Consider the following 20102-nt stretch of genomic DNA (forward strand, 5'->3'; position numbering starts at 1 on the left):
ACTCTATGTTGGGTTGTCGTACTCTCACCAGGGATCACCTTACAATCAATATAACTCTTTCTCCAAGCACTCCTTACTAAGAAGAAGTCAATTTGGCTCGCATTACCGCCACTCCGATAAGTCACTAAGTGGGATGTTCTCTTCATAAACCATGTGTTCATGATACTCAAGTCATAGACTGATGCGAATTCCAAAATATCATTTCCTGCTTCATTCTTATCTCCAAAACCATACCCTCCATGAACACTCTCAAACCCATCTCGCCTAGAACCCACGTGTCCATTGAGATCACCCCCTAGTACCATTTTTTCATCCCTAGGAACCTGTTGCACCACTTCCTCTAAGTCATCCCAAAAAGCTTGTCTTATAGACACATCTAATCCTATTTGTGGCGCATATGCACTAATGACATTCACAACCTCATCCCCTATCACTAGCTTAACACTCATAATTCTATCGCTCTTCCTAGACACCGCTACTACCTCATCAATATACTCCCTATCAATATACTCCCTATCAATAAGAATACCTACTCCATTTCTACCCTTATCCTTTCCTGAGTACCAAAGCTTATAACCCCAAGGAGCTATCTCTCTAGCCTTGGCTCCAACCCACTTGGTTTCTTGTAGGCATAATATATTTATTCTCCTCCTCTTCATAACATCTACAATTTCAGCTAATCTTCCTGTCAAAGAACCTATGTTCCATGTCCCAAAGCGTAACCTACTACCCTTACCCCTACCCCTACCATTACCGTGGACTAGCTTATTTACCCGCAACCCTTGCATATTTGACACCACCCCCGGGTCCTGGGGTGGCGCGCCGCTTCGGGGCGACGACCTAGCAACCCTTGCACATTTATCACTACACCCGGGTCTAGGAAGTGCAGCGCGTCGCTGAGTAGGGAACGCCCCAACGGTATTTATATTATGGTTCATTACATAAAATGTGGCTAAGTTTTACGCTGGCCGCCACAAACCTACCGCAACCCTCCTCCTTTGTCCGGGCTTGGGACTGGCTGTAAAGGCCACCAAGTGACCCTCACAGGCGGAGTTATATTGGTAAATACTTTTAAATAATATTTATCGAAATATATATAAAAAATAATAAATAATATTTTAAATTTTTAATGTTTAAGTATTATATAATATATAAATGTGGAGACGGTCAACCCTTTGTTTGATTCCAAAGATGATCATCAGGTTTATTCTCAGGTTCACCGATCACCAATTTCTGAAAAGAATAAAGAGGTTAGTCCTTCTAAACTTAACATTGAGAATAGAAATCGAAAACCCATGGGGTTAATAAGATGAAAATGAAAAAACTAAAGGGTAGTCAAAAGAATTCCCAAAATTCCTTTAATACCTTGGAGAAAAGGGGGGCGGCAGGAACATCCACTAGGCTCATAGGAGCCCCGAATAAATACCTGGCTTAGGTAGGCGGGGCTGGGTCGTTTGTCCTCTCCTGATGGATCTGTTTGTTTGGAATATGAGAGGAGCGGCTAACAAGGCGACCCGCATCCATGTTAAGGATTTAATTAAACAGTTTAACCTTACTTGTTTTGCGTTATCAGAAACCAAAGTTAGTGGAGATAAAGCTGATGAGGTAGTTAGGTTATTTAAAAGTTGGAAGTGTGTCAGGTCTGAGGCCACAGGTCGGGCTGGTGGGATTTGGCTTTTCTGGAAGGCGGATCTCGTTCAGTTTGATATCGTGTTGGCGGATAAGTAATTTATTCACAGTAAAGTTACTTATCCTGGTAATAAACCCTTATTTATCACCGTGGTGTATGCTGATCCTATCCTTGCTAATCGTAATCGTCTGTGGGAGGCTTTGCACTCTTTAAGCACGGGTATGACCGATGCCTGGTTTATTGCTGGAGATTTTAATGATATTGCCCTTATGAGTGATCAAAGAGGGGGAGAGAATCATTATATTAATCGCTGCCTCAATCATAAACAGAATATGGATCTTTGTGGTCTGTCGGATCTCGGTGCGGCTGATCACAAGTTTACTTGGAAACGTAATAGTACCTTTGTTCGCTTGGACAAAGTTTATGCTAACATTGTGGCCTAGAGTAGGTTTCCTGAGGCTTTTGTGTTGAATCTTCCTTTCCGTCATTCTGACCATTGTCCTATTTTAGTCAAGCTGATAAAAGCTCCTCGTTCTAAAGGGATAAGACCCTTTAGGTATCTGGTGGCTTGGGAATCTCATCCCGAGTTCAAGAATTTCATTCATAATAATTGGAAACCCCAGTCCAATGTGTTTATGGCTATGGAGGGTTTTAGAAGGAATGTGGTGGATTGGAATAGAAACATTTTTGGCCACATTATTAGAAGGATACAGAAAATTCTGAGCAGGATGGAAGGCATTCAGCGTATCTTGGAGAACAGATTTGATCATAGTTTGAGTTGTCTCCTTAGGTCTCTCCAGAATGAGTTGGAAGCGGTGCTGAGGCAAAAGGAGTTGCTTTGGTTTCAGAAATCGAGGAAAGCTTGGATCAAGGATGGTGATCGGAATACGAGGTATTTCCACCTTTCCACTGTTATTAGGAGACAGAGGAATCAGATTGAGGCTATCAAGGACCCTAATGGGAATTGGGTTTATGAGGAGGATGAAATCCGCCTTTTGGCGATCAATTTCTATAAAGCTTTATTTAAAGAGGAGCCGGTGGAGTTGGATAAAGCTCGTACGAGGTCTACGTTTCCGATGGTTGATGAGGATAAGATGATTGATGTTTTTCACCCTATTGATCAAAAAGACATTAGTCAGGCGGTGTTCAACATTGGAGCTACTAAAGCTCCGGGGATTGATGGGTTTCCAGCCGGCTTTTACCATAGACACTGGGATACTGTTAAAGATGGTGTTTATGAGTTCGTCAAAGCTGTTTTTGATGGATCGAAAGATGTTGGGATGGTTAATAATACACTTTTGGTCCTGATTCCTAAAGTGGATAAACTGTATTCCTTCCTACAAATGAGGCCTATTAGTCTGTGTAATGTTCTTTACAAGGTAATTACCAAAATTGTGGCTAATAGGATCCATGGTATCCTTCCTGTTATAATTAGCCAAAATTAAGGAAGCTTCGTCCTAGAGAGACAAATGATGGACAATATTGTTATAGCTCAAGAGTTGGTCCATTCAATGAAGATCAAAAAGGGAAGCATAGCATTGTGGCCCTTAAACTGAATCTAGAGAAAGCTTATGATCGGCTCAACTTGAGATTTCTTCTGGATAGTTTGGAGAAAGCTGGGATCCCGGAGTCCTGGAGGAGGTTGATTGAGGTTTGCATTTCTTCCCCTGTCTTCCAAGTTTTAATTAATGGGAATTTGTCTGAGGAGTTTTCTCCTTCATGGGGCATCCATCAAGGAGACCCTATGAGCCCGTTCTTATTTGTTATCGCTATGGAGAGGTTATCTCATCTCATCCAAGATGCTGTGAACACTAGAAGGCTCCGTCCGGTTACTATTAATAGATTATGTCCCCTGATCACCCATTTATTCTTTGCCGATGATGTTATGATCTTTGTTGAAGGGAATGAGGATCAAATTGGTGTGATAATGGACATCCTGACCAACTTTTGTTCTACCTCAGGCCAGAAGATTAATATCCAAAAATCTAGAATGTTATGCTCTAAGAATATGAACCCAAGGGTTGGCAGGAAGTTGAGTGAGATTTCAGGTATTCCTCTAACCAATTCTCTCGGTAACTACTTGGGGGTCCCTCTCCATAGTGATAGAGTTTCAAAAGCCTCCTTTAAGGATATCCTCGATAGGACGAATAAAAACTATGGTAATTGGAAAGCTAAGACCCTCTCCCTTGCGGGTCGTCTTACTTTGATCCAGTCTGTGAATGGTGCTGCCCCGAATCATTTAATGCAAGCTTGCAGGTTGCCTGAGCCGGTTCTGAATGGCCTTGATAAGATCAATCGTCGGTTCCTTTAGGGGGATTCGGAAGAAGGGAAAAATATTCATTTGGTTCCATGGAAAGAGGTTTGCCAACCTAAGAATAAGGGTGGGTTAGGAATCAGACAAGCCAAAGATAATAATAAAGTGCTTTTAATGAAGCTTCTTTGGAGGATGTGGTAGAATCCGGACGCTCTTTGGGTTCGGTTATTGTGCGGTAAGTACAGGAAGGATAAAATTTTCGGGGGCCCGAAAGAGAGAGCTCATAATTGTTCCTTCTTATGGAAAGAGGTTAACGCTGTTTTTACTGAATTCTGCTCTGGGATTGGTTGGTCGGTGGGTAATGGCAGATATATTAATTTCTGGAATGATGCTTGGCTTGATAAGACTCCCTTATCGAAAGTGTGTATTTCTCCTTTGCCTCTGGAAATCCGAAATTCGAAAATCGCTGATGTAGTGAACTCGGAGGGCGATTGGGTTTGGTCGAGATTTGATTCTTACCTTAATCTCGAAATGCTCCTAAAAATTCATGGAGTTAAAGTTAGTTGTAAAGAGGAGGATGGGGATTTGGTCCCTTGACTAACAGTGGTACTTATTCCTACAAATCGGCTTTTGAAGCTTTCAGTCCTAACTTGGATATCCCTCTTTCTGTTTCCTGGGAAAATATTTGGGCCTTAAAAGTTCCTTATCGCATTAGGAGCTTCTTGTGGCTTAGCGCCAAGAATAGGTTGCTAACTAATGTGGAAAGGAAGAGGCGCCATCTTGTTGAGGCTGATACTTGTTGTAGGTGCAAAGTGCAGGCAGAGACCATCTGTCATGTTCTAAGGGATTGTGCGAGGAGTAAACTTGTGTGGGAGAAAGTGATTCCGAGGGAGTTGCTTCTTAACTTCTTTACCCACTCTGACAACAATTGGTTTGTTAATGGTATAAATGGCTTGTTATTGCCTTATTTGGAGCATGGGGCTATCCTCTTTGCCGTTGTCTGCCACCATCTATGGAAGTGGAGGAATACTGAGGTGTTTGATGGTAAAGCTATTGTGATTCCTAATCTGGCCGGTTTTTTCTCCAAAAGAGTTAACACTATTATCAATAGCTACAAAGAGGACTATTTAGCCAGCACTAGCCAGAGATCTGTGGAGCATCTTTTAGGCTGGTCTAAACCGGGGGAAGGGTTGGTGAAATTAAATATCGATGGCTCGTGCCTTGTGGACGGCAGAATTGCTGCTGGAGGGGTTTTGAGAGATGCTGGGGGCAATTGGGTGGCTGGTTTTTCTCAGAATCTGGGGATGCGCTCTTCCTTTTCTGCTGAGCTTTGGGGTATCTTCTCTGATCTCAAATTGGCTATTGACTTGGGGCTTAAAAGACTGCTTGTGGACTCTGATAACCTTGAAGCAGTTAACATGATTGCTAATAACAAAGCTAAGTGCTGGAGTAGCCGTAACCTTATTAAGGAGATCAGAAGTTTGTGTTCTTCTTTCGAGTCCATCTCCTTTTGTCATGTATATAGGGAACATAATAGGGTGGCTGACCACCTTGCGGCTGAAGGCCATGGAAGGATGCCGGGAATTTCAACCTTCTCTTCTCCTCCGAACTTCCTTTGTGCGATTCTGTTGGATGATCGGGTGGGGGTTAGCTTCCCCAAGCTAATCACGGGTTAGGTTTTGGTTTTTTGTTGTTTTTCTTTCCCTTTCCTACCAAAAAAAATATAATATATAAATTTGTATAATTCGTTAGAGTATCTCCAAGAGACTATTAGCATATTCTCTAAAAATAATATAAACAATTGACTCTTGATGATTTGAGGAGTGACTAATACATATAGTCTCCAATAATGCTCCTCATATTCACTCATTATTTATTATTTTATCATTACAATTATTAAGTATTGTTATATTTACCAATAGTGAGAAGAGAGAGACTCATCAATAATAGAAAGAATATGGAGATTGTAGTTGATTCTGGACTCGCGATTTTATGGTGCCTTGGACCCTCCGTGTTGATTGGATGAATTGTCTTGCAATTATGGAATCAATTACCATGGTTTGCACACACATTTACAGAGAAGGGAGTCAGGTTGCCGATTCTCTTGCATCTTATGGCAGGACCTGTTCTGATCTTCAATGGTGGGATCTGCCTCCAAGCTTCTGCGGTCTTCTTATTAAGGATAACGCCATAGGGCGTGATTTGTATAGATTCTCATAATTCATTGGTTTATTCTGTATTCTCATTTTTATTTTTATTTTTTAAATACTCGGACCCGGGGTTGTTTTCAGGGGTGCCAGCATAGCTGGGATGTCTGACAAACCTCCCCCATTCCCAACCTTTCAATAAAAAAAACTCTCTCTCAAATTTTAACTTAAGAGCTCAACTAAAAAGTTTTTGGAGATGCTCTATAGTTGTAAGTTGAAAGTTAGCTTAATGCTAATAGTCACTTGGTAGCACAAATTTGAACTTTTACCCCCTCTCTCCATATATATGTATGAGTGAAACATTAACTGAATTGGTTCATAATCGGTCCAGTCCGATTTTCACAACAGTGGTTTTCAACTAATTTAAAGTATTAATTAAGATTAGATTAGTAATTTAACTTTAAATTAATTGTGTTTTTTTAATTTGTGTAATGACTTATAAAAAGAACTTATGTAGTTTTTATTAGCATTTTGTGTGGATTATATTTGTATTTTGTGTGAAATTATAGCCATGGTAAATAGTAGTTAGTTATTAGCTAATTAACTTTTTAATTAGCTGATTTGACTAATTGATTGTGTAAACTTATTTGGTAAAACTTAGCTGATTACTAATAGTAGTTGTTTGTGTAAAATGACAAATAAGGACATGGTAAAACTTTTATTTGGAGATTAAATGGTAGTAATTAAAGGTAAAAATGTTATTCAAAAGAGATGAAACAATAGACTAATTGAAAAAAGCTTATAAAACTAGTTTTTTCAAAATTAGTTTTGTTGAACTCAATAAGCTCTTTCAAATATCTTTCCAACAAACACCACTATACTAGTTAAAATTCCTAAATTGATTTAAACTTCTAATTTTATCCCAATAAACTCTTTACCAAATAAGCTGTTTACCAAATAAGACCTATATTTGTATTAGTAAAATGAAGAGAGTAGTTAGGGTAAAAATTTATGTTGAAATCCTACTACCTATCCATCATGATAAAAAAAAAGGAAAAGTAAAAAAAAAAAAAAAGAAAAAAGAACAAGTAGATGAGTAACATATGTAGCCAAAATGGTATACAAATAATAAATGCTATATTTAATTTCATAACAACTGTCCCTCAACATGACTTAGAAAGTTGAAAACAAGCACTTAAATTCCTATAAGAAATAATTAAACATAATAAAATGGGGACTTGGCTTTGCCTACCTTTATTCTGTATGGAAGATGTTGACATTACATCCATATTCTGCATTCCAAATGCCAATACCACAAATAAACACACACATTGCACTGCCAAAAAGGAATTGTCCCACAACACCCTTCCTTTTTCTTCTAATGTTTTTGAGCCACCTCTGGAACTCTTGCTTGTACAATTTGGGGATTATGTCTATATTTGACGCTGACGTTTCTTGACAAGTGTAATCAGTACCCTGTGAATGATAAGTGAATAAAAATGTAAATTTCCCACAAATGCATGGACACCCCTGTACTAGGCAAATTATTAGAAACACTCGGTTCTCCATGTCAAATGGAAGACCTTCCATACATATTTTGACACCTGTAATATAGACTCACGCATATTATAAGAGGACCCACTATTTTCATTTTATAAGTTTTATTACTTGACCGAAAATTGTTTACTTTGTTATTTGTACCCAAAATTGTTGGATAAATTATACCATATGGTCATACAATTTTGCTTCTAGTATTATTAAAGTAGTAAAAAACGTTAGATGCTAGTCGGACGGACAAAGCTTTTGAGAATTAATCGGGAATTAATCGGATTTGTATTTGTATTTTTTTATTTATTAATCAACAAATTGTTATATAAATTCAATTAAAATATGTATTATATACTATCTAAAAATAATAATATAAAATTATTTAATATAGAAAAATACGTGTATTTGTGATATATATCTTTAAAAATTAGCAAATATCAACATTTCAACAACAATGTCATTGAAACAACTCAAAAGTGAATTATAATAAAGAAAAAAATATATTCATAATAAAAAATACTTTTGTTGATCATCACTTAGACGGTGCTTGGACGGCGTTGAAGCGGCCTAGACAGAGCCCAAGCGGTTAAAAATCGCTTAGGGACCACTAAAACACTTAGAGAAACTAATCGGAGAAAACCACGACGGATTCTCGATTTTGAACGTCTAAGCGGGACCTAGATGGTCTAGGCAGCATTGGTTTTGAACGGTGAACAACTATGATCACACCACTTCAAAACTAACATAAAAATCTTTGTCGTATTATGGTCCCTCATGAAAGTAAACAGTCTCAAAATGACGATTCACCATATGAATTAAAATTCTTTAGAAAACTTTCTCTAAACGATCATTTTGTTTCTCCTAACTAAACACCTAAATAATCTCAAAGCCTAAAAATTTGTGAATTAAAATTGTTTAGGATGTCATTTTCACCACTTCTACAGTGGAGAGTTAAAATTGAATGATTTTTATGTCAATAAAAAGCAAAATTGAACGACTTCTACATTAAATTTTAAAATTGAGTAATCATGATGTTAATAAGATCAAAATTGAGTGATCACAAGTATAATTCACCACAAAATGCTCTAAGTTGATAACGTTAGAAATAATATTTTTTTACTATCTTTTTTACTTATATTTAAACTTGCTCAAAAATATTAAGGTAGATTTGAACCTTATCCTTACAATTTATGGGGTGCACCAAATGGCAAACCCTTATCGTTTACTTCCAAAAAACAAGTGTTTTCTTGTGGAACCAAATGGTCACAGTAAACACTCTCCCAAGTGTTTTCTTATTCATTAATTCATGGGGGAAACCCAAACTGGAATGGGCCGAAATATGTATACAACTATATGCCTAAAAGAACCTCTTGATAAAGTTTAACAATTATCAAGAGAACATAAAATCTAATTTGACTTCATCCTAAAGCAAGAAGAAAAACCTTGCATGAAACAGATAAAAACTCAATAAGCAGTTCCATATGTTATACAGTATGCAGATTATTGTTTGCTCTCTGGATTCTGGCGTTCCCGTGGGCATGTGGTGCAGGACTTACAATCTGGAGGTGAGATGTTGTCGGAAAGACTAATGCGTAGAGTTTGTTGCTTCTCTTCCTTACCCGGAACATGAAGGAGAGCTTCCATAATTAGTATTTCCCAATCACGAGGAAGAAAAAATGAAAACCAGTTGTCCTCTGTCCGGAAAAACGACATTCAACAATTAGTCTTGAGAGCATTAGCATCAGGTATATCATCAAACTAAAAAACATAACTGGAAGACATTTATGGTGCAAGCTTATGGGTAGAGGTGGCAAGAAGATAGCAAAACATGTTGAGATCAGATTGTTTTGCCAGGTTTACAGAAGGATGTACCTTGAGGATTTAAAGTATTTTTGGATTTCTTGTAGTTCTCATTTATGTTATTGTTGAAAAGTATTTAATTTGAAATTACATTATGTAAACTTTGACCAAACTGAAGTCAGAATCCAACAAGCCCCAAAATTATTTTGGTAATGTTAGTCTAGATCAGATTAAGGTTGGATTTCTGACCTCATATTTATGGTCATTTAGGGGTTGAAGAAACGGAATTTTCTTCATGTATGTGTGTGTGCACAAAGGAGGAGGGTTGCGGTAGGTTTGTGGCGGTCAGCGTAAAACTTAGCCACATCTTATGACATGAACCAAAATATATGGTTCATGTTAGCTGACCCCGAATCATTTCGGGACTAAGGCTTTGTTGTTGTTGTTGTTTTTATGTGTGTGTGCACAAGAGAGAGAGGATTCTAAGAAAGGCTAACAATTTGTTCATCTAGCATATATTTCAATCTCAAACAAGAATTGAGCACAACCATACGCAAGGACAGTAAAACACAAACCTCCGTTACGAACTGCCTTCAATTGTACGACTCCATTGCCATTTGGACCCAACACAGGAAATGTGCAAGATACAGAATGCCTTTTGCGAGCTACTGCAAGAGATGCATTGTACCATGGACCTTTAACAATTGGTTCGCCTATAGCATCTTTGATGGCTTGATTATTACTAGCTTTCTCCATGGCCATGCTGAAAATATTTAGGGTAGGAATACTCAGACCATATGAAAGAAAAAGTGACATAAGACATGAATTAACCAAGCATTCTTCTGCTATTCATTTAATTTCACAAAACCATGGATCTGCCATACACCCAAACAACTATCTACAGAAATTCCAGCCTCTTTTTGCTTTCTTTTCATTAAAAAAAATCGACAGTATTAGTACAAAATGTGCCATGCCCAACAAATCTCACTTTCTAAACGTAAACAGTTGATAGATGCACAACCCATCAGGTAAACAGCTCAAGGACGACAAAATTATGGTTATAACTTGTTCAGTCAACCACAAGATACTAGTCTCAGTATCAACAACACAGTGCATGGGACTAAGAAATAAGACTGACTTTATTCCCCGAGTAATAAAAGGGCTTAAGTTGAGGTTGACCTTGAGTTAGTATAAAACTTTGTTGGTTCTCAGTGATAAACAACAACAACAAAGCCTTAGTCCCGAAATGATTTGGGGTTGGCTAACATGAACCATCATACAAAACCGTGAAATCAAGTCGTGTTAGCGACATAAATTCTCTCCCTCCACTCCGTCCTATCCACTACATATTTCCTCAATCCCCAATAAACTCATATCACTCTCGATCACCCTCTTCCAAGTTTGCTTAGGTCTTCCCCTACGCCTCACCATTACATCCCTTGGTTCTCACAGTGACATTAATAAAATAACAGGAAGAAGAAAGACTAGTTGCAGTCAGCATGTCACATTGTTTTTCTCTTTTTGCCACTCTCTACAATGTTACCTAGAACCCTAGGACAAACACCTCTAATCAAGGAACTAAAGAATTGTAAATAGTAATCTAAATCGTTATAAATATATTACATGAACAGTAAAGTAATCGGGAAAAGCCCACCCCCGTATTTTTCTTGAACCTCGTATTTTGAGTAAATATATTTGGGGGTTTTATTGTTCTTTGAGTAAATATATTTTGGGGTTTTAGATAATTTAATGTTAAAAAAAGAATGTTTTGACTTTATCCTGAGTATTTCAGCATTTCTAGTTCTAGTATTTCTATGATTTTCCATTTATTATAATTAAACAAGTTATTTACAAATTTTAAACAAAATTAGCATATCAGTCCCTGCTGTAGTATAATGCGTTGAACTTTTGTTGTTTGGCAGGAAACAGAATCCAGGATATGAATATTAAATCTACAATCTTCAATTATTTCAAACTTGGAATTCTCAAATTAACTTCTGGTTTCTCTCTCATTTTCTAAGCGACTAAACAAAACTTCTGTGCTTTTTTGCTTTCAACTGCTCTTTTTATTAGGAAATTTGAGTTGTTACAGTGATGTGATCTGGTTATTGCGTTATACAGTTTCATATTCTTATTTCTAGAGAAATATGGTGTGAGGAAATTGGAAGCGGTTTTCACTGTTTTGATTGCAGTAATGGCATTATCATTTGCATGGATGTTTGGTGATACAAAACCTGATGGCATGGAACTTCTTCTAGGGTAAACATATTTTGCCTCAAGGGAAATATCAATTTAATTTCCTCTGCCTATGTGTATATTTATGTGGGGAAAACGTTTTCTGCTTTGCAGGTATTGTAGTTCTGAAGCTTAGCTCAAGAACGATAAAACAGGCAGTTGGAGTTGTAGGTTGCATCATCATGCCTCACAATGTATACTTGCACTCTGCTCTTGTGCAGTCAAGGGAAATTGATCACAACAAGAAAGGCCAAGTTAAAGAAACTTTCCGATACTATTCCACAGAATCTATGGTTGCGCTTGTAGTTTCATTCATCATCAATTTATTTGTGCCTACTGTGTTCGCAAAAGGTTTTTACGGCACAGAACTAGCTAAAGGTGTTGATCTTGTTAATGCTGTGCACTACCTTCAAGACAAATACGGGGGTGGGCTTTTCCTGATTTTATACATAAGGGCAATCTAAAGCTTAAGCTGATAGGTTCCAAGATATTTATATTACCTCTGACATGAACTACATGTTATGTATTCAATTAATTAGACATGCAAATGCATGTACAGAACTAGCGAGACAATTCTACAATTTTGATTCCCCAGTTTCATATTAGGGAAGTTTTTTAACAAAAAGAGAAAAACCCTAGGGACTGAAGAAGAAGAAACGCATATTTTAGCATAGGGGCGGTAGTTGCCAGAATCATCACTTGGTAGTCCTATTCAGACATGCTTATAACTGAATCATCACAATAAGCATGTTGTTTACCCAAAACTTTCATCCATTTAGAATATTACTTGCCTCATTTTCATATATCCATGCAGGCCAGGGCTAATGCTAAAACATCCAACATAAACACTCATGTGTACCAGTTCATTTCAGCATGATTGGCACCAAAAAGAATAGGAAAAATTCTTCAATCTATCGAAACTACAAAAGCAACCTTTTCAGTACAGTTTCAGGTAAAATTATAATTTCTTAGACTTAATAACAGCACTCGCACAGAAGGATCAGACACCATACCTGCTGCAACCTCGATAAATGGCGAGGTCATCGAGAGCACTCAAAGCAACACCACCAGTAAAAGTGATCAGTAAAAAAGAAACAGCTTTACGGCCAAAGGCTTTACTCTTTTCTTCATCCACAGGCTTCAAGTTACTGAGCAAAATCATTTACAAGATAAAAGTAAAGAACTAGAACTCGCATTGCCAGAAACTTATACGAATTGTTTGAATCCATGATTTTCCTAACAAAAACCTCCTCTTACTAAATTAAAAAGATTACCTGGAAAGCTGTGATGCCGGAGAGCTCCTGAAAAGGGAAACTAACCTTTTCCCTAACATCTCTCCGATTGGTTGCGCCGCTTTGTTAAAATTTGGAGCGGAATGGAGCTCCGGAGGAAATCGCGCGTCTATCTCCGCTCCGTCGTCGAATTTTCCTGCAGCCGACTTTGATTGGGTCTGGGTTTCTATAAAGGCTACGGCCCTTAAATTAACACAAGCTAAAACACTTTTGCAATTAATTAAGCTAAAATGTACTTATATTTTCATTTCTCGTAAAAAAAAAAAAATCATAAAATCATCTTTTGCATTTAAAAATATCTTCCATATTACTTCTTCATTTCAAAATAATGTTCACATTTGATTAAATATTTTTTTATTTGATATTTGATAATTTTATATTATTTTTCATGTTTAGTTTTCAAGTTTTTCCTATTTTACCCTTACTAATGAGATTGATATTAGCTGCACTTTTTGTCATTTTAAGTTTTTAATATACGGAAGCTCTTAGCCTATTAGTTGAGAGCTTACCTATAACTGTGGAGGTCGTGAGTTTGAATCATATGAAGTGGAGTGAGTTAAAAGTTTTTCTTTGTCTTTAATATAATATAAGTGCATACGCACAACTTTTTTTTTTTTAAAAAAGCTTTTAATATATAGAAAATGATTCAATTTAATGAGTAACAAAAAAAAAAATAAGAATTATTAATAGAGAGAGATAAGTTGTATTTTAGTCTATGTTCTATAAATTTATACAAATCAATACTTTCTTTAATACATGTGATTTGGATTTGGTTAAATGTGATAATTATTTTGAAATAGTAGTATTAAATTTAATGCTTTATTTTTATCATTTATTAAACAATTCTATTATTAAACAATTTCAACATTTATTTTAGTAAATATTTTTCAGTTAGAGCATCTCCATTATATGGTGTTTGAAAGAGTGTTTGCTGATGTGTCAATGACTTTTACAACACAACTTTTTAAGTTGCTTACCATTGAAGTGTTTTTTAACAAAAGTTGTCAAAAGTGATATGGATGAGTTAGAAAATAAAATATTACTCTTTTTTCTATAATATTTGTCTTTCAAGGTTAAGACACAAAAATTAAGAAATATAATTAATATTAACTAAAAGACTTTGTTACCCTTGTATTAATTGCATCAATTAATAATTTGATGGACATTCATTTAATACGATAGACACCTATTAATAATTATTAACCTAAAGTTAATTATTTCTAACAGAATTATATATAAATTGGAACTTCCAATTTCCCTCCAAGCATCCAATGTATCCAACGTAGGATCTGTATGAAGTCAGCAGATACAAGACACCAATATACGAAGTAACCTTGGGCTGTTTTCACAAATAAAGTTCCTTCTTCCTTTCGTTTCACTCTAGTTCCTTCTTGTTCCTCTCGTTTCACTCAAGCATCTTAAAACCTTTCGGTGAACTCAAGCTACAAAGCTAGTTCAAACCTTCCCAGGCTCAAAGCTTTCAAGCTATGTATGCTTACCGGATAGTCCTTTTTTAAAAGAAGAATTGGATTCTGTTATGATCTTCCCCTGCTACGCGGTCGGGTCATGGATCTTGCACTTCACTTGAATAATGCTTTAGAATTCGTAATTACTTATTCCCTAACGCCTAGGCCGTTTCATGAATTCATTACCGGTCAACGGGAGCATATACTAGATAGCTAGTTACTTATTTCAAACTGTAGGCATCTCTTGCGTGTCCGTAGGGGGATAGTTGGCAAGAAGTCACTTTTACGACCTGCCATTAGATACTTACCGTCGTAAACATATTTATAGAAGTGCCCGATAGAACTAGAGAAAACAAGGCTCATTTCTGAGAAAGCAGAAGTCTTACTCCACGTGACGGATAGCTGTCAATCTTTATTATTTAAACTTATATTTACACTGAAGGAATCTGTATGAAGTCAAAAAATACACAGAGAATTTGTAAGAAGTGAGAATAGCAGAGAAAGGCCAACAGCACAGAGAACGGCACAGCAGCGAATGGCGAACAGCATGGCCGGTGGATGGCTCCGCAGTCGGTGAAGAGAATAGGGTGGGAGAAGTGAAGAAGAAAGTGTCTTTAGCCAGTGGAAAATGTAGAACGTTGATTTAACTAAAATTTTCAATTAACTTATTTTCTTAAGCATCGGAACCGAAAATGAGAAAAATATTTTCCTATACAATATTTTCCTGCAAAAAAAAAAAAAAACGAGGCCTAAGTATCTCAGGCTAAAGAAGCTAAGAAATAAATTATCTTATGCTTTATTTTATTTCTTTTTAGAATAAAGATGAATCATCACAATAAGCATGTTCTTTACCCAAAACTTTCATCAAATCATCCAATATTACTCGCCTCATTTTCTTATATCCATGAAAGCCAGGGCTAATGCTAAAATATCCAACATAAACCCTCATGTATATGTACCAGTTCATTTCAGCATGATTGGCACCAAATAGAGCAAGAAAAAATCTTCAATCTATCAAAACTACAAAAGCAACATTTTCAGTAGTTTCAGGTAAAATTTTAAGTTCTTAGGCTCAATAACAGCACTCCCACAGAAGGATCAGACAACATACCTGCTGCAGCCTTGATAAACGGCGAGGTCATGGAGAGCACTCAAAGCAACACCATCAGTAACAGTGATCAGCAAAAAAGAAACAGCTTTACTGTCAAATGCTTTACTCTTTTCTTCATCCACAGGCTTCAAGTTACTAAGCAAAATCATTTACAAAATAAAAGGAACTAGAACTCGCATTGCCAAAAACTCATACAATTTGTTTGAATCCATGATTTTACCAATAAAAACCTCCTCTTACTGCGTTATAACTTAAACGTCTTACAATCGAAAATTTCTAAAATGATAGGGAACCACGCTGGTTATAGACCATTCAGATGGTGACACATCAGCACCATTACTGATGTGTCCTCTTCCGATTGATGCATCCCTTTTTCTCTTCTTTCTATACAAGAATGAAGCATATACATAGATATAGTACAAATAATTTGATTGAATCTCTAGCCTTTAACAGAAGAATAAAATATATCCTTGAGCCGAGTTTGCGAGGAGATCTCAGGTTCGATTCTCTGGAGCGAGAACTCTTAAGTGTGACTCAACCTCGATCAGATAAAAATACGTGTGGTTTAGAACAAAAGCCTACCCTCTTTCATCTCCCACCCAATTATTCTTCTCCTTTGGTCCAGTAGGACCTTCTTCCCCATAAAGCTCAATAGGAAGTTTATAAACTATGTTCTCCACTGAATTCCTAGCTCTCAATGGCAATCTATTTACTATCTTATCCACCTCATTCCTTGAATTGTACACAATTTTTGGACCCCATACTCTCATAAACTGCAACCAATTTGGCTCTATAATATCAATGTTCCCTCCTAAATACTCTGCTGCAACTATTTCATACTGCCTGCTTGAATCAACCAACAACTTGCTACGACACGCATCGTTCCTTATCCCGATCCCAACTTTTGCAGACCCCTGAAGGTACATCCCTGCATGAGGATAGCTAGCATGTCCGCTTTTCGATGAATACACTATCGGTTTGTTTCCCTCTATGTACTCCAAATCATAAGCATCAACCCACTTCCCACCACTATGCTGAGAGAAATACAAACTCCATAGCTCACCGGTGAAGTTGCATATCCGAAGAGTGAAATGCTCCCAGTCACCTATATGCTGCCCTATCTTGCCAAGGGCGAGATTTACAGGTCCTAGTTTAATCCTTGCAGGCCCGTTGAATGGACAGAACACCCACATTACAATATCAGTGAAACTTCCACCTTCTGCGGGCTTCACATGAATGTAAAGCTTTGCACTTTCCAAGTTTCCGCCTTTGACAGTATCTCTCCTGTCATCACTAGGTAAATCTATCCAGAATTGGCCATCGCTTCTCCCACCAGCTGGAAGATTCGAGCCGTTACCATCAATAGGTTCCCCTTTTGAGTCACCAGCTTTGTATAAGAGTGCTCCGTTTTTAAAGAACCAGGAAACAGAAGACGGTAAGTATGTCTCATCAGGATGAAAGAAAACTGTTGGACCGTAGTGTTCAATGAGTTTGTGAATCTGCTCAAGATTTGGCATGCCGTGTAGTTGAGGATTGGAGTTCTTCAAGCACACAATACCGAGTCCCTCTCCAGATGTCCAGTAGCTGCTGCAAAAAAATGTGCCAACTGAAACACCTCTCCCTAACATTCCTCGATTAATCGGCCTTATGCTCCAAACTTGAAATGGAAAAATTTCAGAATGCAGATGCAGTATTCGTCGATAAGCTTGACATTCTTCTGTCAAGTCTGCTCGAACGCATCTTACTTCATCCAAATCTGGCTTGTGTGGGGAGTTTGTGACGAAATAGCCCAACGACTTGTAACCTTCCGGAGGCTTAGGTAGCCAGAAGTAGCCACATTTAGCGCAGTCATCCTCGAATCCATCATATGAACTCCATATTAATGTATAATCGATAGGCTTTTGAAGAGCAGGCAAACTAGCAGCTTCTGTTGTCGACAAAGTGACCTCCCTAGCCGCAAGAAGAAAACCTCTAAACGGCTGGTTGTTAATTTGGCAATAGTGACCGAAGCTATAACACCCTTCAGGCAGGGAAAGAGGTCTGTAGAACGAAACGCTTTTCTTTATGTCCTGTGAAAGATCAAGTGTCCAAATCAATTCAAACCTGGAAATTTTAACAACTTCAATTTCTCCTAGATTTATCGTTCCAGAAGCAAATCCTTGGCCTGTAGATGAACATATAATTCAAACTTTTAATATTAGGAAAATAAAATTCAAACAAGTAAAGTCTCAACTGAACTATAATTGTAGCATAAAGCAACTTCTATTTCTCTTATATTTCACCATTTCTTAGTTATCAATCTGTTAACCATATTGAAGTGGCTAGAATTAGGGTTCAATGATGACTAATTGAGTTCACATAGTGATCGGTATAACAACCTTTCTAAGATGGAAAGCATATACAACAACACATAACAGGAGAATTAGTAAGTTCTCGGAAACTTAGCTACGATGAGTTAAAGGAACTGCCAAGACATTGTTAAAGTGTCATAAATCTAACAAATGCAGTAATTACTTCTATGCTGCACGGAAACTGAAATGGAATCGAAACTGAAACGCTGAGTTTCCGTGCAACATAGCTAAGAAGCAATTCACATATTTTGAGGCTACAAGAATTTCTTGTATTAAACAACTGTACGGGGAGAATGCAAAACCAGATGACATGAATCCATCAATCATATTATCTGTAAAACAAGTATTCAATGGAAAGAATACAAGATTTGGGCGAAAATGTAAATTGTCTCGAACTTTGAAATCGATTGTTGATAACTGTTGTTAAATTCCGATTTGATATCCGTTTAGAAAAAGAGATGTAAACAGAAAGGCATGATAGAAAATGAAAGATTGATCTGTAAATGCAGAAAGAAGCTATAAACATAGAAAATGGAAAAAGTACCTGGAGGCCAAGGAGGAAGAGGAGAGGGAAGAGAGAAGATATCTGGTTCAGATGGCAACAAATTGGGGGTTGTATTCCAGACAAAACACTCGCACCCAAACATCTCTGAACCCGAGCCTCTTTTTCTGCTTCTATTTCAATTTCAATTTAACAGATTTAGAAAACAATAAAATAGCGCGGGTTCTTAACTGGCAAGCATATTTTGCAAGCTTACCGTACATTTGTCTGTGGGTCCGTCTTGGGTTTAATAATTTTCAGGTTGCTTCAAGACAATGTTTGTAACCACAATTATTATTATTTCGAGACTCGTTTTCTTTTTCCAAATTAAAAGATAAGATAAAGATGCACATTTTGATTGATTGATTAACATATAGTTTGCTGTCTGTGCTATCATATCATATCATCTAACCTCTTTACATATTCAATCATTCTCAACATTGTAGGTTGATTCTACCGACACATTATGTCGGCTATAAAAATTAATTTATGTGAATTATGTGAGAAAATATTAGTATATAAAGCCAAACGAACAGTATAAAATTATTATTAAATTGAAATTATGTAATAGAAACGAAATTATAATAAAAAACTTGAACTTACAAATTGAAAATCAAAAGGAATAGTGAGATATGTATTAATAATTTTTTTAAGACAGATTTAGTGTTACTAGGTATTAGTTGGTTACTTGTTTGTTGTTTTTGTTTGTTGGTTATGGTTTGCTATTTGCTTTTGAAAAATGTTAGGAGGTGTTTTTTTTTTATCTTAATGGATGGGACGAAATCCGGTCAAAAAAAAGAGGTGTCTAATTAAACACATAAAACTTTGTTTTTTTAAAATGAAAAAGCAAACAGGATATGAAAATTAAGTAACCAAACACTTCCTAAACTATGTGTAGAAGTTATCGACTAAATATGACTACGGATCGAACGAAAAACAACAACGAAAGTTGCATGGACCGTATTGAAATTAAACTCTAAAAAAACTTAAGGAATTAATATTATTCTTTATATGGTTAATTACAAAAATGGGTCAAATGGGAAGCTCATTTACATATTTACCCCATTTACTCAACCTACTATATATCTAGACTGATTTTGTGTGACTTTTCCATAATACCCTCAATATTTACGCGCGTCTCGCCCCCTCCCGTCTGACTTCGCAGATTCCATATTATGTGAAGCTAATGTTTGGATTTACTTGATGAATTTAATTAGCATATGCGAAGCCTGCGAAGCTAATGTTTGGTTTACTTGATGAATTTCATTAGCATATGTGAAGTCTGCGAAGCTAAAGTTTGGTTTATTTGATGAATTTAATTCGCATATGCGAAGCCTGGATGTGTTTTGAAGCTGATTCGCGAAGTGGTATATAACAAAAAATGACAAACAACAACGAATTCTAACATTAAAATCATAACATTATCAAAATTTACAACAAGATTGCCACAATAAACTCCTAACAAAGCACTTCAAAGTGAACCTAACTAATCTGGTACCAATTTTGAAACGGATGAGTAAAGAAGTCCAGACCTTTTGGGATGAGAAATGGAAGTCCAGGCCTTTTGGGATGGATGTGTCCCATGGTGCACACCAAGATTGGCACAATCTCTCCTAACCAACCATTTTAGGAGTGAATGTGCCAATCTTGAGGGAAATTTCTCCATGTACAGGAAGGAAAGTCATCTCCCCTGCAACCCAATACGCCGCCTTCTAGAAAGGGATGTT

At 36.8% G+C, this 20102-nt stretch overlaps 2 protein-coding genes across 2 annotated transcripts; both read right to left on the reverse strand.

Moving 5' to 3' along the window:
* Positions 1-8742: 8742 nt before the first annotated feature.
* LOC136231344 (uncharacterized) lies at positions 8743-13072 on the reverse strand. Its single transcript, XM_066020694.1, has 4 exons — positions 12889-13072; positions 12628-12762; positions 9955-10142; positions 8743-9273 (listed from the first exon to the last, which is right to left on the reverse strand). The coding sequence occupies exons 1-4, from the start codon at positions 12945-12947 to the stop codon at positions 9080-9082; spliced, it is 576 nt and encodes a 191-aa protein (XP_065876766.1). The 5' UTR covers positions 12948-13072; the 3' UTR covers positions 8743-9079.
* A 2589-nt stretch (positions 13073-15661) lies between these two features.
* Positions 15662-18552, reverse strand: LOC136230346 (hypothetical protein At1g04090-like). Its single transcript, XM_066019399.1, has 2 exons — positions 18379-18552; positions 15662-17647 (listed from the first exon to the last, which is right to left on the reverse strand). The coding sequence occupies exons 1-2, from the start codon at positions 18479-18481 to the stop codon at positions 16062-16064; spliced, it is 1689 nt and encodes a 562-aa protein (XP_065875471.1). The 5' UTR covers positions 18482-18552; the 3' UTR covers positions 15662-16061.
* Between the last annotated feature and the right edge of the window lie 1550 nt (positions 18553-20102).

The sequence above is a fragment of the Euphorbia lathyris genome, chromosome 5 (genome assembly GCF_963576675.1).
Source record: "Euphorbia lathyris chromosome 5, ddEupLath1.1, whole genome shotgun sequence".
Classification (NCBI taxonomy): Eukaryota; Viridiplantae; Streptophyta; class Magnoliopsida; order Malpighiales; family Euphorbiaceae; genus Euphorbia; species Euphorbia lathyris.